This window comes from Myotis lucifugus, unplaced genomic scaffold, assembly GCF_000147115.1.
Source record: "Myotis lucifugus unplaced genomic scaffold, Myoluc2.0 scaffold_29, whole genome shotgun sequence".
NCBI classification, from domain to species: Eukaryota; Metazoa; Chordata; class Mammalia; order Chiroptera; family Vespertilionidae; genus Myotis; species Myotis lucifugus.
The window spans coordinates 438,904-457,249 of NW_005871077.1; the positions used below are offsets into that span (position 1 = coordinate 438,904).

The 18,346-nt window shown below is 39.4% G+C and overlaps 1 protein-coding gene across 4 annotated transcripts in view; it reads right to left on the reverse strand.

The window, feature by feature from the left end:
- RAB18 (RAB18, member RAS oncogene family) overlaps nucleotides 1-17,013 on the reverse strand; it is a 34,611-nt gene extending 17,598 nt beyond the window's left edge. For all 4 annotated transcript variants that reach the window (XM_014453935.2, XM_014453934.2, XM_006086633.3 and 1 more), the window contains exons 1-3: nucleotides 16,811-17,013; nucleotides 11,777-11,832; nucleotides 3,984-4,045 (exon numbers count right to left, since the gene is read on the reverse strand). In XM_014453935.2, the coding sequence (XP_014309421.1) occupies nucleotides 3,984-4,045; nucleotides 11,777-11,832; nucleotides 16,811-16,878 (186 nt within the window). In that variant the 5' untranslated portion in view covers nucleotides 16,879-17,013. The remainder of the gene's footprint in view (nucleotides 1-3,983; nucleotides 4,046-11,776; nucleotides 11,833-16,810) is intronic.
- Between the last annotated feature and the right edge of the window lie 1,333 nt (nucleotides 17,014-18,346).

An 18,346-nucleotide genomic window follows, 5' to 3' on the forward strand; every position in this document is an offset into this window, starting at 1 on the left:
GCTTGATATAGTTTACAGTCTTCCTTAAATGGAAAAAAGAATTTGTATTATGGTCTTGGCCATGTCATCTATCCTCCACAATATCCTATGGCACTTGAAAAAGTATGCATAATCTGCTGCTTGGAGATACAATGCTCTGAAGTTATCAATTAAATCCATCTCCCTAAATCTCTCATTTGAGGTGGCTGTTTTCTTGTTGATAACTGTCCCGAAGATCTATACATTGATGTCAGTGGGGTCTAAAATCCCCTTCTATGCCTGTATTATTGTTGATTTCTCCCTTTATGTCCATCAAGATTTGCTTTAGCACGAAAGCAGTTCTGTTTACAGTTCATAAAGGTTACGAAGCATATCTCGTCGTCTTCGGTCAATCCGCACGACGGGAGGAGGAGGAGGAGGCACACAGTCTCAGGTCCCTGATTGCTCCTTAAGGCTCGTTATGGGAACTTGGCCTCAGCTGTGGGTGCAGCCATCTTTGTGGCGGAGTGACCATCAATTTGCATATTCCCTCTTTATTATATAGGATAGTACTGGCAATCAAACAAGAAGGAATAGAAGACATCCAAATGGAAAAGGAGTAAAATTGTCATTATTTGCAAATGACATGATACTGTATATAGAGAAGCCTAAAGACCCTACCAAAAAAAACTAGGCTGACACATGAATTCAGTAACTAGCAGGATACAAAATAAATATTTAGAAATCAGTTACATTTTTATGCACCAATTATAAACTATCAGAAAGGAAAACTAAGAAAAAAATTCCATTTACAATTGCATAAGAAAACACACCTAGAAATAAATTTAATGAAGGGTGTTAAAAGACCTGTACTCAAAAAATTATAAGACACTGAAAAAAGCATCTAAAGAAGATACAATTAAGTGAAAGCATATACCATGTTCATGGATCGGAAGAATTAACATCATTAAAATGTCCATGTTGCCATGGCTGGCTTGGCTTAGTGGACAAAGCGTCAGCCTGTGGACTGAAGAGTCCTGGGTTCGATTCCAGTCAAGGGCACCAACCTCAGTTGCAGGCTCCTCCCTGGTCCAGGCCCTGGTCGGAGCGTGTACAGGAGGCAACCAATTGATGTGTTTCTCTCACATCAATATTTCTCTCCATCTTTCCATCTCTCTTCCACTCTCCCTAAAAATCAATGGAAAAATATCCTCAGGTGAGGACTGAGGGAAAAAAAAGTCCATGCTAACTAAAGCAATCTATAGATTCAACACAATTCTATCAGATACCAATGGCATATTTCACAGAACTAAAACAAATATACAAAAATATTTACATGGAACCACAAAAGACCCTGAATAACAGTAATCTTGAAAAAGAAGAACAAAGTTGGAAAAATCATGCTACCTGACATCAAACTAAACCACAAAGCCCTAATCAAAACAGCATGGGACTGGCATAAAATATAGATCAATGGAATAGAATAGAGAGCCTAGAAATAAACCCACTCCTTATAATTAATTAACATTTGATAAAGGAGGCAAGAATGTAAAGTAGAATAAAGATGTCTATTTAATAAATGGTGTTAAGAAAATTGGACGGAGGGCAAGGGTCAGCTGGAAGGGGTCAACGGGGGTGGGGGGAAGGGTATGTAATACTTTCAACAATAAAGATTTTTTAAAAAAGAAAGATGGACAGATAACATGCAAAAAATGTTAGACCAATTTCATACACCATACACAAGAATAAACTCAAAATGGATTAAGGACTTAAATGTAAGACTCAAAACTATAAAAATCCTAACAGAAAACATAGGCAGTAAAGTCTCAGACATTTTTCTTAGTAATATTTTTTTCTGATATATTTCCTAGGGCAAGGGAAACAAAAGGAAAATGTAAAAAAAGAAACTATATCAAACTAAAATGTTTTTGTACAGCAAAAAAAAAACAACAACCATCAACGAAGTGAAAAGGCAACTTAATGAATGGGAGCACTTATACACCACCACCAAAAAAATGAACAATACAATTTTTTAAATGGGCAAAAGACTTGAATAGACCTTTCTCCAAAAAAGACATACAGATGGTCAACAGACACATGAAAAGGTACTCAACATCACTAATCATCAGAGAAATGCAAATTAAAACGACAAAGACATATCACCTCACACCTGTCAGAATGGCTATCATCAATAAGTCATTAAACAACTGTTGGCAAGAATGTGGAGAAAAGGGAACCTACATTCCCTGTTGGTGTGAATGCAGATTGGTATAGCCACAGTAGAAAACAGTGTGAAGTTTCCTCAAAGAGTTAAAAATGGAACTGCCTTAAGAGCCAGGGATTCCACTTCTGGGATAATATCCAAAGAAACCTGAAACACTAATTCAAAAGAGTATATGCACCTCTGTGTTCATTGTAGCATTATTTACAACTAGTGTCCCGGTACATGGATTCGTGCACATTGAAAGGAAATTAACTAGAAGAAATATTTTAATATCATTATTCACCCTTTCTCTATAATAGAAGGGTCAACCAAATTCATGATCGACAATGACATGCGTGCAATTGGTGCCACTGAGAGCTTTATATGTATCGCGCATGCGCAAGTCAACTTAGCCTTTTATATATATAGATAGCTAAGACTTGGAAGCAGCCCATCAGTAGATGAGTGAAAAAAAAAAGCAGGGGACATTTACACAATGGAATACTACTCAGTCATAAAAAAGAAGGAAGTCTTACCTTTTGTGACAGCATGAATGGACCTGAAGAGTATTATGCTAAGTGAAATAAGCCACTCAGAGAAAGACAAATACCATATGATTTCACTTATATGTGGAATCTAATGAACAAAATAAACTAGCAAACAAAATAGAAACAAACTCATAGATACAGAGAACACTCTGACAGCTGTCACATGGGGAGGTTGTTTGTGGTGGGGGCCCAGTCAAAAAGATGAAAAGATTAAGAAAAAAGAAAAACTTATAGACACAGACAATAATATGGTGATTACCAGAGGAAAAAAGGGGAGGGGGGTGAAAGGAGATAGAAGGTAAAAGGGGGATAAATGGTGATGGAAAGAGGCTTGATTTTGGGTGGGGAACACACTATATAATATACTGATGATGTATTATAGAATTGTACATCTGAAACCTACATAACATTATTAATCAATGTCATCCCAATAAATTCAGTAAAAAATTTTAAAAAATAAAGGATTCAGCAATACCATGAAGAAGGTTTTTCAGCAGAGCAATGTGATCAGAATAGTTTGGTGCACAGGCAAATGAAAAAAAGAGCCAGTACGTAAAGACAGGACATCAGTATGAAAAAATAAACCCAGCCCTGGCCAGTGTAGCTCAGTTGGTTGGAGCATCATCCTGAAAGGTTGCCAGTTTGACTCCTGGTCAGGACACATACCTAGGTGGCAGATTTGGTCCCCGATAGGGGCGACTACTGGTGGCAACTGATTGATATTTCTCTCATACATCAATGCTTCTCTCTCTCTCACTCTCTCTCCCCCCCTTCCCATATCTCTAGATCAACAAAACATATCTTCAGGTAAAAAGAAAGAAAAAAGAGAAAAGAAAGATGGACAGACATAACAAACAAACCCAAAGTTGGCAAATTCAAATTTTATAAATATTTATACTAACAAACATGAAAAATTATGACTCCATTCCCCTTCACCCCAGTAACTGCCTTTATGTTATGTTAGTTCAGTCTAAGTTGCCTTTTTAGAACTTTAAAGAAATACATTCAATAACAATGATTCTGACAGGCAAGATGATTTTTTTATTATTTTGTTCTGTTTTTCGATATTCAGAAGGGACTATATATTTTAAAATTTTAAGTAAAATAAGCCTTTACCTAATTACCCAATTATAATTATTTATTGCTTATCATTAATCAACATATTTCCCAAAAGTTATATAATACAAGACCTCAAGAACACTACATACATCAATATCTGCTTCTTTAAAAAGTACAGTTTAATATTCATAGAAATACATTTTAAAAACTCTTACCCATATTGCAAGTTTAGCCTTATTTCCATCCACTGAAATTGTTTTCACCTTAAAGTCAACACCTTGAAAAAAATTAAAATTTTGGTAAGAATCCCAGTAAAATATATTTTTAAAATAAATTACCTATAAAAAGTCACTTTATCAAATGCCCTAATTTACACCCAAAGTCCTTAGAGTTATGGACGTAAAGATAAAAGTGTCACTAAATTTCAGCACCTTATGATTTAGTTAGAATAAATGAAAACCAGATGCTTGAAGAATTCAAACATTCACCTACCTGTACTTCTTGAAAAAATAAAAATGTTATTGAAAAAATAAAATTCAATGTAAGGTGGGCATTAAATATGCACATTAATAGCCAAGAGTTGGAATATTCACAGTGCTAATGTAGAAAAGACTTATCTATGGCTGACTGTGGAGCCGGGCAATTTTCAGAGGCTCCCAAAGCATCTCACACTATATTAAGAGTACTGTTCATAGCTGACCAACCCCAAACTCGGATTCTGACTGTAAGCAACTTCGAGGACTGGTAAAAATATAAAAGAGCCATTCACACTCCTTGTCTTGTAAATTCTTTCTTTGTTTTTATCCTATAAAACAATATTAGTTTTATATAACCTTATCAATGATTACTTGCTACTGCACAATTTCCAAAAGAGAATTTACACACCAAAACATTTGTGCCCAACCCATTAAGAATCTTCATTCGTGCAAGAGGGATGTTCAAAGTTCTGTAAAAATCTTCTATTGGTATTAATTTATGTAACGAGAAGAGCTTCATAAGAAGTCACATGAGATTTTACTACAGCAACCAAAAAAACCTCCTTTTCAGGAAAAGGAATTGTCACATGCCATCTGGTTTAAATGAACAGTATCCATATATCTTTAAATAGGATCAAAAATAATATGCTGTCTACCAAACTGGCCAGAGGGAAAACATTAGCTCAAGAGGCTTGGGAAAAAACTTACAAAAGATCTTACTTATTTGCTTGTCACAATTAATTCAGAAAGCCACAGCTAAGATGAATAGCACCCTCATATACTAAATGCTTAATAGAACACCTGTCATCAATAAAAAAATATATATTAGTAATTCTTAGATGATTTCCGGTAATTCACTACATATACAAATAAGGTATTAAAAATGCACTTCAAAATGTGTTCTATGCCAGGTTTTTCTGTGTGCCAAAGATTAAGAAAAGAAAGTTTGGTGTTTTGGGCTAGAGTGATAAAGCAGTTGATAAAGTCATGCCTAGAATGATGTGCAACCATTAGTTAAAGGATAGTGCCAATTACATAGTCCAAGGAAAACCTTAGTTTCTTTACAGTCAAAAACAACAACAACAAAAAACAAAGAAAAAAATCCCATGTTAAATAATCTGATATTCACCAGGTTCTAGATTAAAAAAAAAAAAAAAAAGAAATTACGCCACACCATCTACATAAAAAATATGAAATTACTTACATTTTATTCATATCATTTTAAAAAATAAAACAAAACCTAAGAAAATCCATATGACAGAAAGGGTTCTGACTTGGTGCAGGTACTAAATGAAGGCCATTGGTGGACACTAGGGAGAGATAGCCTGTCATACATATTCTACAGTTAAATTCTCAAGGTTTTTCAGATAGTGAAGAACTTTTGTTTTCCCCCTTAATATCCCCAGACAGAATGATCAGGGGAATGCTGGCCTTTCTGCTAACTACTGGTTAAAAGAAACTCATTGTTCCCAGAATGTTTGTTTTCCTCCTCCCCGAATCTCCTTCCTCTTTTATAATTTCCTGTTTTTGCATGTTTGTGGAAAGCCTAATTCCTTTCTCTGTAATGTGTAATTTGCATATCGATAATTGTCTCCTAGATATTCTTCTAACATATTAGTTCTGAAAGTTACAGAGAACACACTTCAGGAAACTGCCCACGTAAATCCTACCATCAAAGTCAACAGACACTGTTAGCCTGACAGAGCACCTCATCTGGATTCAGACCCCTCGAGTCCCCCATTCATCTTCCCTTGTCTCCTCTGGTGATTCTCATGTGCTGACATTGAGCTCTTTAGCTCTCATATGTTTAAATTGTTTCTTCATCAAGGCTGGTTTCCAAGTAGCTGTTAATTAGTTTTCATTGGTGGCAGCAGCAGGAATCTTTTTGATAAATTTGATTTTGCCGACTTCTAACTAGATTTGATTAAACTGTCTTTCCAACCTCTTCAGGTGGATAACAAGGAGCTCATAATAGAAGCAGAATTTATAGGAAAAAAACACTCCCGTGTTTCTCCTCTAGTACAATAATGAACATTTACAGATATGTGCGCTGTAAGAAGCAATTCTCGAACTCTCCAGGGACACCAGTGGGGTGTCCTACAATTCAATCCAGCTCTGATACTACCTAACTGGAATTAGAGTCAGATCCTACAGAGCAAAGGCTCAGTTCCACAAGACTGCTATACTCATTTCAGATGCCAATCGCAAATCCAAGTTATCTGTGCTTCTGACCAATTGGCTATAAATCAGAGGGTCCCATAATCCCCTCCTCAATTCGATTAATTTGTGATAGTAGCTCACAGAACTCAGGAAAACGGTTTGCTTACTAGATTATCATCTATATATATAAAAGGCTAATATGCTAAGTGTCTGACCGTCTGACCAGTCACTATGATGCGCACTGACCACCAGGGGGCAGACGCTCAACATAGGAGCTGTCGAGCTGCAGTGAGTTGGCAGCAGCAGTTCTCAGGTGACGCACCCCGAAACCAGAGAGGAGGGAGCCCGATTCCTCGCGGACCGCACGATTCCACCTTCGGCCGTGGGTTATGTTGTTGCTGGGGCACTGTTGGCCCCAAATCTGGTTTCCTCCACACTTGCATTTGCGTTCCACACCCTGTACAACAGCAACTTTGCAGAGTGCCCTCTCGCACTCCGGGACCCCTTGGGGGATGTTGAAGAGCCGGTTTCAGCCCGATCCCTGCAGGCCAGGCCGAGGGACCCCACCTGCCAGAGGGACCCCGCTCACTCCGCAGATGCCAGGGAGAGACCATGGGAGGTTGGCTCCAGGGCGTGTCCAGCCCATCTCGCCCAGTCCTACCCCGCCAGCCATCTTCTAATTAATTTTCTTTCCATGTACACAAATCCATGCACTGGGTCACTAGTCTATATATATAAAAGCCTAAGCAACCATTAAGACCAGTCGACCAAACGACCAGTTGACAGGTCGCTGTGACACGTACTAACCACCAGAGGGCAGTCACTCAACGTGGGAGCTGACCTCTGGTGGTCAGTGCACTCCCACAGCCAACCTCCTGCGGTTCCTCTACCCTCCTCGCCCCCCCTGCTGTCCAGGCCCGATCAACCCTGATCGGGACTGGGCAAGATGGCCCCAATTGGCCCCAATCGCCAGCCAGGCGGAGGGACCCCACCCGTGCACGAATTCGTGCACCGGGCCTCTAGTTTTATTATAAAAGGATACAACCCAGGAACAGCAAAATGGAAGAGATGCATAGGAAAAGGTATGGTGGGAAGTGGCAAAGGGCTTCCATGCCATGCCCTCCTCCAAGCTCACCATACTCCCAGCACCTCCAGATGTTCGCTAACATGGAAGCTTGCCCTGTCAGCTCACCACTTCTACAAGAGTACTGGAAATTCTAGCCAGACAATTAGGAAAGAAAAAGGAAATAAAAGGCATTCAAATTGGAAAGGAAGAAGTAAAATTATCTTTGTTCACAGACAACATACTCGTAATATGTAGAAAATTTTAATGATTCTATTCCACACGTACACAAAAAAGGAACTAATAAATGAATACAGCAAAGTTGTAGAATACAAAATCAACACACAAAAATCAGCTGCATTGCCCTAGCTGGTTTGGCTCAGTGAGTAGAGTGTCGGCCTGCGGACTGAAGGGTCCCAGGTTCAATTCCGGCCAAGGACACATGCCTGGGTTGCAGGCTCGATCCCCAGTGTGGGGCATGCAGGAGGCAGCCAGTCAATGGTTCTCTCTCATCATTGATGTTTCTGTCTCTCTCCCCCTCTCCCTTCCTCTCTGAAATCAATAAAAATATATATTTTTTTAAAAAATCAGCTGCATTTCCATATACTAGCAATGAGCAATCCAAAAAGAATATTTTTTTAAAATTCCATTTACAATAACATCAAAGAGAATAAAATATTTAGGAATAAATTTAACCAAGGAGGTTAAATTACACACGGACACCTACAAACACTGCTGAAAGATATTAAAGAAGACATGAGATATAAATAAGTGGAAAGACATGTTGTGTTCATGATTGAAAGACTTAACATTGTTAAGATGACAACACTACCCAAAGCAATTTACAGATTCAATACAAGCTCTATAAAAATTCCCAAAGCTTTGCCCTGGCCAGTGTGGCTCAGTTGGTTGGGCATCACCCAGTACATCAAAAGGGCACTGGTTTGATTCCCAGTCTGGGCACATGCCCAGGTTGCAGGCTCTATCCCTAGTTGGGGTATATGTGGGAGGCAGTGAGTCGATGTTTCTCTCTCCCTCTCCCTTCCTCTCTCTCTAAAATAAATCTTTTTTAAAAAATTCTAAAAGCTTCTTTGCAGAAATGTTTATGAAGAGGCTTTTAGACTCTACCTAAGGATGGGGGCTGGTTTCCAGGGGACCCAACCTTGTGATTAGAAGATTGGAACATTCAGATCTACCCCTGACCTCTGGGGAGGGGAGAAGGGCTGGAGGTTAAATCACTCACTAATGGTCAATGATTTAAACAATGTTGCCTATGTAATAAAGCCTCCATAAAAACCCAAAAGGAGGGAAGTTCAAAGAGCTTCCGGGGCCCTGACCGGTTTGGCTCAGTGGATAGAGCGTTGGCCTACGGACTCAAGGGTCCCAGGTTCGATTCTGGTCAAGGGCATGTACCTTGGTTGTGGGCACATCCCCAGTAGGGGGTGTGCAGGAGGCAGCTGATCGATGTTCCTAACTCTCTATCCCTTTCCTTCCTCTCTGTAAAAAAATCAATAAAATATATTTAAAAAAAAAAAAAAGATTCCGGGTTGGTGAACACATAGATTTGGGAAGAGTGGTGCATGGAAGCTCTGTAACCCCTTTCCACACATCTTTCCCTATGCATCTCTTCCATCTGCCTGTTCCTTTTATAATAAACCAGTGATCTAATAAGTAAAATGTTTCCTCTGAGCTGCTCTAGCAAATTAATTGAACCTGAGGAGGGACTCCAGGGAAACTCTGATTTATAGCCAATCAGTCATAAGTACAGGTGACAACTTGAACTTGTGACTGATATCTTAAGACCAAGGAGGGGGTTGTAGGAACACCCCGTGTATAGCCGGTCAGTCAGAAGCATAGGTGACAACCTGGGATTTCCACTGGCATCTGAAGTGGTGGGGAGGAGGGAGTGGGCATATGAAGTGGGAACAGGGGAAGGGAGCAGTCCCATAGGGCTGAACCCTTAATCTGTGGGATCTGATGCTATCTCAGTTATATAATAGCAATAATCTTCTTCTATATATAAAAGGCTAATATGCAAAGTGTCCTCTCTGGAGTTCGACCGGGAGACAGGGAGTTCAATCGCTTACTGTGACGTGTGCTGACCACCAGGGGGCAGCGCAGAAGGCAGGAAGGCTCTGGCCGGCAGCTTGGCAGCCAGGGAAGGAAGGCCTAGGGCCAAGGAACCCTACCCATGCATGATTTTCATGCATCGGGGCTCTAGTATTGTAATAACTATGTATGATGTCAGATGGGTACTAATTTAGCAGGGTGATCATTTCATAAGTTATATAAATGTCTAATCCAGCGGTTCTCAACCTGAGGGTCGCGACCCCTTTGGGGGTCGAACGACCCTTTCACAGGGGTCGCCTAAATATATCCTGCATATCAGATATTTACATTACGATTCATAACAGTAGCAAAATTACAGTTATGAAGTAGCAACGAAAATAATTTTATGGTTGGGGTCACCACAACATGAGGAACTGTATTAAAGGGTCGCAGCATTAGGAAGGTTGAGAACCACTAGAGGGTTGGGGCATTAGGAAGGTTGAGAACCACTGGTCTAATCACTGGGTTGTACACCTGAAACTAATATAATACTGTACGTCAACTGTAATTGAAAAATAAACATTATTTCAAAAAAATGTCAAAGCCATGAAAGATAAAGATTTAAGAAGTGTTTGGATTAAAAGAAATTAAAGAGAAATCACAACTAAATCCAATGTGTGATCCTGGACTGGATCATGGACCAGAAACAATTCTTTTACTTTTACTATATAAAACATTAATGGGATAATTGATGAAATTTGTCTGTATACAGTAGAATTGTATCTATGTTCATTTAGGAAATACACAATAAAGTATTTAGAGGTTAAAGGCATAAAATCTGCAATTTACTCTCAAACAATTTGGAAAAACAAGAACACTGTATGTAGAGAGAGGGAATGATAAAGCAAATGTGATAAATATTTATATTTGGAGAATTTGAGTAAGATATACAGGAATTCTTTGTACCATTTTTACAACTTTTCTTTAAAAAATAAATATAGTCCTGGCTGGTTTGGCTCAGTTGTTAGAGCATCAGCCGGCAGACCAAAGGGTCTTGGGTTCAATTCCAGGTCAAGGGCGTGTACCTGGGTTGCAGGCTCAATCCAGGGGGGGATGTGGGTCAGGACTCGTGTGGAAGACAATCAATTGATGTATCTCTCTCACATCGATGTCTCTTTCCTCTCTCTCTCTCACCCCTGTCACCTCTTCCCTTCCTTCCACTCTCTCTAAAAAAATCAATGGAAAAATATCTTCGGGATTTAAAAATAACAATTAAAAATAAATATAAACAGACACACAATAAATGAAAACAAATGAAGCCAGTTCAGAGAAACCATTTTCCCTAACAACAATGCTAGGATCATCCTTACTACATTCTACTCATTAGATCATGAAATTTTAGAACTGGAAGAAAAATGTACTCTCTCTCACCAAAACTTCTCCATTTACAGATGAAGGCAATGAAGTTAAATGCCTTGCTCAAGATCACAACTATTTCAAGTCAGAGCCCAGACTACTATCTTGCTCTGACACAGCTCTTTCAACTATGACAAGCTATTTCTTGATATCGTTATATTGTCATCTACCCCCTAAACATATGATACCAAAATATTTAGCTCTATCTTTTCATATATTCTAAGAAGCTCATGCGACAAGTCACTCTCAGGCAATCTAAATTTCATTTTAAAAAGGCATTCAGGTTTCACTGCTCCTAACAATCTTTAATAACTAATATTGATAAGTATGTTGAGTTCAGAATTCATGCCAGATACTGTAGTAATGCTAAAAATACCAAATTAACCCATTCTACTGTAAGGTGACACTGTTAGGTCTATGATGATAGAGACCAACTCTGTATTATTCATCATTATAACCCCACCTCTTAGGATAGTGCCTGGCATACAAAAAATATTCTAATAATTGACTGCTGCTGAATAAAAGACCATCTACAAAAAAAAAACAAAAACAAAAAAAAACCATCTACAGTACAGGAATGAAACTGTGTTTGCAGATAAGCATATTATACACAGTGTTAATAAAGTGTCATGAGACAATAGATTAGAAAGTTATTTTTACTTGGTGAGAGCTACAAAGGCTTCAGAAATTTAATGACATCAAAGTTAAGCTTTGGAAGACAAATAAGATTTCAACAGACATAGAAGTAATGGGGTAGAGGAAGAAGGGTAGGGAGAGATAATTAAACAGCCTGAAGGCAAGATGATATTTGGCATTTCTACTGAATTTTTAAACACAGGCTTACCTATTGTTGCTGCAAGTTCTGGATCAAAAGTATCATCTGTGAACCTCAAGAGCAGGCTAAAAGAGATGTTAAAAAGACAGATTAAAAATTTGACTTTTCTTTCTAATCATTTGATAAATGTGCTCATGGTTGTTATATTTAGTCACAAATAGATGCATATGAGAATAGCTGATGTAGGTCTGCTCCCAAAATATTACCTCAGTGCAGGTATACACAGATGAATTAAATTATTGGAAAGGTAATTAAAGAATCCCCATGCTTTACAAAGAATACTAGAAAACATTCCCCATGCTTCCTTATATAATTCCCCAAGTGTGAAAAGGTTTGTTGTAACTTTCCTGGTATAAACTTCTGAGAAAATGATATAACAACATATGATGCTTTAACTGACATGGACAAAAGGGAGAAAAATAAGTCTCTCTAAATACAACAAATTAATTTTTTTAAAATACGATGTGTAATCCACTCTGAATTTAAATAAAAACAGAAAGGTGTGAATGTCTAGCATTTTGTAACACATAGTATGACTACTACCTAAGTGGGATAAAAGGATATACTAGTAAAAAGTGAGGGCAGATGTCCAGAGTACATATATTCTGGCAAATGATATGCAGGGTATGTGAAATCAAGTAGGCAATAGGGAGCTACTGTAGTTTTTTAAAAAGGAAAAGGCAAGAACTGCTCTACATTTTGAAAAGTTATTCCAGAAAAAAAGAAAGGTAGAAAAATCAACAGAAGACAACTGCCATGGTTATGGTAAGAAATTAATGAAGAATTAAACTAGGAAATGGTAAAGAAACTAAAAAGGAAGGGGTGAAATGAAAGCAAAAACTACCAGTGTAGAAGAATATTCTAAGATTTTACATCTCCTAAGATTATTTTATTTAATACTAGAGGCCCAGTGCATGGATTCGTGCACTGGTGGGGGGTCCCTCAGCCTGGCCTGCGCCCTCTCGCAGTCTGGGACCTCGGGGGATGTCTGCCTAAGCCGGCAGTAAGACATCCCTCTCACAGTCCGGGGCTCTCGCAGTCCGGGACCCCTTGCTCCTTACCGCCCGCCTGCAGCAGAGGCGGGAGAGGCTCCCGCCACTGCGGCTGCACTCACCAGCCATGAGCCCAGCTTCTGGCTGAGCAGCACTTCCCCTGTGGGAGCACACTGCCACCAGGGGGCAGCTCCTGCACGTCATAGCGACCAGTCATTCCACCATTTGGTCTATTTGCATATTAGGGTTTTATTACATAGGATGAGGCAGAAGGGTCAGTTATTAGAAGCTCTTCAAAAATAAAGCCTAAGCTTTTGTTAAAGCCCTAGATTTATACAGTTAATCAATCTTCCTTCACATTACCTCCGAAAGTAGGACAAGACTGTTCTATTGACCTGCTTGCAATAATAAAATTAAGGCAACAGATATCAGATGTCTTGAGTTGTACAAAAATATTTCTATAGGCTGCAATTATTGCTGTTAGAGATTTTTTTTTTTTTTTGGGTCCACAGAGTATATTGCAAAACATAGTGGCCTCCTGAGAATTCCTAAGCCCAGTATCATTGATTGTATTTGAAGGATTAACTGTCCTTTTCTTAATTTTGCTTTCTTGTGTTTACCATAAAAATCAGCACCTAAAAAGCAAAGAAGAGTCAAATTGTAGATTTTTCTACTTAACATTGAGCCCACTTGACTAAAACTAATTTTACTTACTTTCAACATGAATTAGGTGAGAGCAGTAATTAAGAATCTTAAAATACTTACAAAAATTTTCTTCTCTCTCCAACATTAAACTTTAATAAAAGTGAAAATGTCATTAAAAATTTCAGTTATCCATAATTTGAGATTAGAAAAGGCATGTATCTATACTTGGTCACCACAGAAAATATTACAAAAACATAGGTTAACATAACCTTTTAGAGCAGCAGTCGTGGTAATAATGACAATACCTGAATAATATAAATAACAATGGCACTGGCTATTATTTACTGAACATAGACAATGTGCCAGACAAGGAGCCAGGGGTTTTTCTTACGTTAATTGCTAATTCTTACAATATCCCTTGTCTTCAATGATATTTTGTCAGGAAAGGCAAGGAATTAGTATGGTGCAAAGTAACAAATTTTAAAACAGGTTCTTAATATAAATCAGCAGATCTTAGCCAGGGATACACTGGTACCTCAAAATGCATCCAAAATTCTATGCATGCATTCTTGTAGGCAGAGAGTCCATATCTCTATTGGATTTTGAAAGGAATCCACAACTTGAAAATGATTAAGAACCAGTGCTCTAAAGTGTCTACGCCTTCATATTTAAAAAAAAAAAAGAAGCAAAACACTCCCCATGCAGAGCTAAAGATGGAAGGAGTAACTACCACCACTCCACTAAGAGGAGATCAAATTTATAATAAACTAGAGGCCCAATGCACGAAATTCATGTAAGAGTAGGCCTTCTTTCCCCCGGCTGCTGGCACCAGCTTCCCTCCGGCTGCCGGCAGGTACCCAGGACCCAGGCTTCCCTGGCAGCCCCAGCTTCGTCCAGAAGGTTGTCTGGAAGGACATCTGGAAGGTTGTCCGGATGGACATCTGGAAGGATGTCTTGTCTAATTAGCATATTACCCTTTTATTATTATAGATAGTGAGATAAGTAATCTGCATTTCTCAACTTACAAGTTAAATTAGCCAAAAAGGATGGGGATACAAGGGACACAGGAGAGGCAGCAACTTGGATAATAGATCTCTAGAATCCATTCTAGTCTCTGAAACACTTTTCAACGTCTTTATTTCACCCTGGCTAGCTAGCCCTAGAATCAAAGAATCTTATACATTTAACATTAAATAGGGTTTGAGAGATTTCTATTCCAACTTCATTTTTCAAATGAAGAAAGTCTAGAGTGTTCAAGTATCACACATGAGGTCACACCAAGTGGCAGCACTAGTTTCTTAATCCTAATCTCCTGGTTGTTAACAGACATGTTTATTACACTGCAAGAGTCTGAAATAAACTGAAAATTTAATCCACTAATTTGAATTAGTTAAGATATCCTTTGTTGTGCAATGATTTCTCAACAACACAAGTGATATCTCATTTCCACTAACTCTAAATCTCTAAAGAAATATAAATGAACTACTGGTTAGAAGAAGCCTTTAAGATTATACCCATGACATATGTTTTGTACTAACTCACCTTAAAAAGCATAGGCTCCCATTTTAGTAGAGTTATTTATTCTCATCTTATCCAGAAAGATAAGTGTTGTTTTCCATTACACATTACATATACAATAATATATATCTAGCTAGAAAAAATAAGCCAGCTTTCTTCCTAAATGCAATTCTCCCTTGAAAGAGACAGTTAAAAGTGTTAAAACTTTGTAGTGAGCAATTGATAACTCACCACGAAGTACTGAGAAAAATTTTGGGAGCAGATTAGATCCAAATAAGTTTGTATGAGAGAAGGGAACCAAAGAAGCCAATAATTACACTTAACAAATTTTACTCTAAAGAGGAAGAACCACAATTAGGTAAATACTGTACTTCCAGTTAACCTTCCAGAAAATTATAACACAGCTTAACTAGTCATCTATCCAACACATTTAGAAGAAGTGCCAACCAACCATGTATTAGGTTGGATCACATGAAATAACATTCAACTATTAATGACTTCAAAATCAGCAATTTCAAAGGCCTTAACTTAAATGAGAGTCAGATCTCAAGAAAAAAAGAAAGGTTACAAGGCTATGGAATTCCTATTAAGACAATATTCAATATGTTAACTAGCTTTTTAAAGCTCAAACATAATAGATGGTGATCATAAAATTATTTTATTCAGCCCTAAAACACACACACACACACACACACACACACACACACACATCATACTTTTTGGGTAGCCCATAGTGTTTCAGTAATTTATTCCTTATGTGCAAGTCCCTTAGTCCAGTATATACAGAGTACATTAAATGAGGAAAACTATGAAAATGTGTTGTCATGTTTTAAAAACATATAAAATTTCAGAATGTACTACAGAAAAAGATGTCAAACTTAGGTATCTAAAAAAGTAAGACTTTATGAAGTAACTTCAAAGATAAGTTTACCAGGAGGTATTGCTAAACTGTGAAATTGCTTACAACTCCTGAAGTTTGAATATTGTTTAAGATCAAGGCACCCTAGAATATAACCTACTCACAATCAAATGGCAAGAAGAACTTCACAGGGAGAACTTTGTTCTAAGACCTGGATGAAATCACTTCCCTCTTGTAATACCCACCCAGCTCCACATCTTACTTTATACTCAACTCTAACGACTGTCGATGTTATTTCCCCAAGGAAGTGTCAAGGAAGAAAAGAGACACACTAATTTGTTCTTCTACCTCTATATGATGCGGCAGAATGAGAACTAACGATTACCCTTTATTTTCAAAGGTGGCCTACACCTTAAGCTCTCTCATCTTAGACCAAAGGGATTGACTCAAGTAGTCAGAAGACCAAAGAGTTCTTTCACAGCTCACTCATTATATACACACACACACACACACACACACACACGCAATGGGGTGCACCAAAATGGGCCAAGAATGTGACCTAAGGTGCCACGAAACTTCCTGCGAAGAACATTACATATTTAGACAAAGGCCAGAGAAATCCCAAAGTGATCACATTACAATGCTTAACTCGCGGGGTGACAGGTCCCCTGAACTCGAGGGGCCTAGACAAGGTCTCGCGCTCGGCAGGACTCGGGCCTAAACTCGGCCGGACTCGGGCCCAAACCTGCCCGCCACGCCCTGTGCTCCTCGCCAGCAGCCCGGCCGGCCCCGGGAACTGTTTTCATGGTGAGCCAGACGGGAAAGCCATCCACGGGACTCGGGCCTGGCAGAGGCCCTGAACCCGGGCGGCGCGGGGCGCAGGGCCTCCGGACCGCGAGCTTCGGAGAGACCCCGCAGGGCGCGAGCGGAGCGGCCGCCGCCGGTTACCGTTCCCGTCGCCGAGAGACAGCGGCCACGGAGGCAGAAAAGGCCCCGCCGCCCCCGGCTCGGCCCGCAGTCCCGCCTCACCTAGACTTGCCCACGCCACTCTCGCCGATGATGAGGATCTTCAGGGTGGTCAGCACGTCCTCATCCATCCTGACCCTCGTCGGCTCCGAGCCCAGCCGCCCCTGTCTGGCCCTCGACCCTTCACCAGGGAAAGCTGCCCGTGCAGGCGCACTGCTCCGCGGCCGCCACCTTCTTTTCCCAGGGGTTATTTAGATTGCTGAAGCCCTACTTCCGCCCGGAGGTAGTTCTGCGCCTGCGCAAACCTAGATAGTCCCTGGCATCCCTTGCGCAAGCGCAAATGGGGGAAGCCTTGTGTGAGTCCACAGACTGCCCGGGGTTCTCCTGCTCCCCAACCCTAACCTAACGCTGCTTCCCTGGGGTACTTGAGAAAGCGCTGAGTTGGGAGAGTAGAATACTCTAAAATTTCAGCCCTAGCTGGTTTGGCTCAGTGGGTAGGGCGTTTTCCTGCGGACTGAAGGATCCCTGGTCTGATTCCTGTCAAGGGCACATGCCCAGGTTGTGGGCTCCATCCAGGAAGGGGGCGTACAGGAGGCAGCCGATCAATGATTCTCTCATTATTGATGTTTCTATCTCTCTCTCCCTCTCCCTTCCTCTCTGAAATCAATAAAATTTTTAATAAAAATAAAGAAAAGAAAATAATTATTTTCAGAAATACATAATATAACTAGTAATAGGCCTATTTTTTAAATGAATTAATACATATATTTAAATTTTGGAATAAATATTAACAATATAGCTACATACCAGCTCTTTAGAGTCCTCAATATTTGTAAAAGTATCCAATAATTTGTAAAACAAAAACGTTTGAGAACTGTTGCATGATACTATTCACAACAAGATTAAAAAATTAAAAATAAAATTTTAAGAACCAGGCCTGGATTTATTGATGATGCATGGAACATCATCGACGTACTTTGGCAACACTATATTCTCTTAAATTTTGTACTACTTCTTGGCCACTTCTTTTTTTTAATTAAATCTTTATTGTAAAGATTATTACAGTTGTTCCTCTTTTTTCCCCCCATAGCTCCCCTCCACCCGGTTCCCACCCCACCCTCTGCCCTTACCCCCCTCCCCGCCCACTGTCCTCATCCATAGGTGTACGATTTTTGTCCAGTCTCTTCCCACACCCCCCGCACCCCTACCCCCCCGAGAATAGTCAGTCTACTCCCTTTCTATGCCCCTGATTCTATTATATTCACCAGTTTATTCTGTTCATCTGATTATTTATTCACTTGATTTTTAGATTCACTTGTTGATAGGTGTGTATTTGTTGTTCATAATTTGTATCTTTACCTTTTCTTCTTCGTCCTCTTCTTAAAGGATACCTTTCAGCATTTCATATAATACTGGTTTGGTGGTGATGAACTCCTTTAGCTTTTTCTTATCTGTGAAGCTCTTTATCTGACCTTCAATTCTGAATGATAGCTTTGCTGGATAAAGTAGTCTTGGTTGTAGGTTCTTGGCATTCATCACTTTGAATATTTCTTGCCACTCCCTTCTGGCCTGCAAAGTTTCTGTTGAGAAATCAGCTGA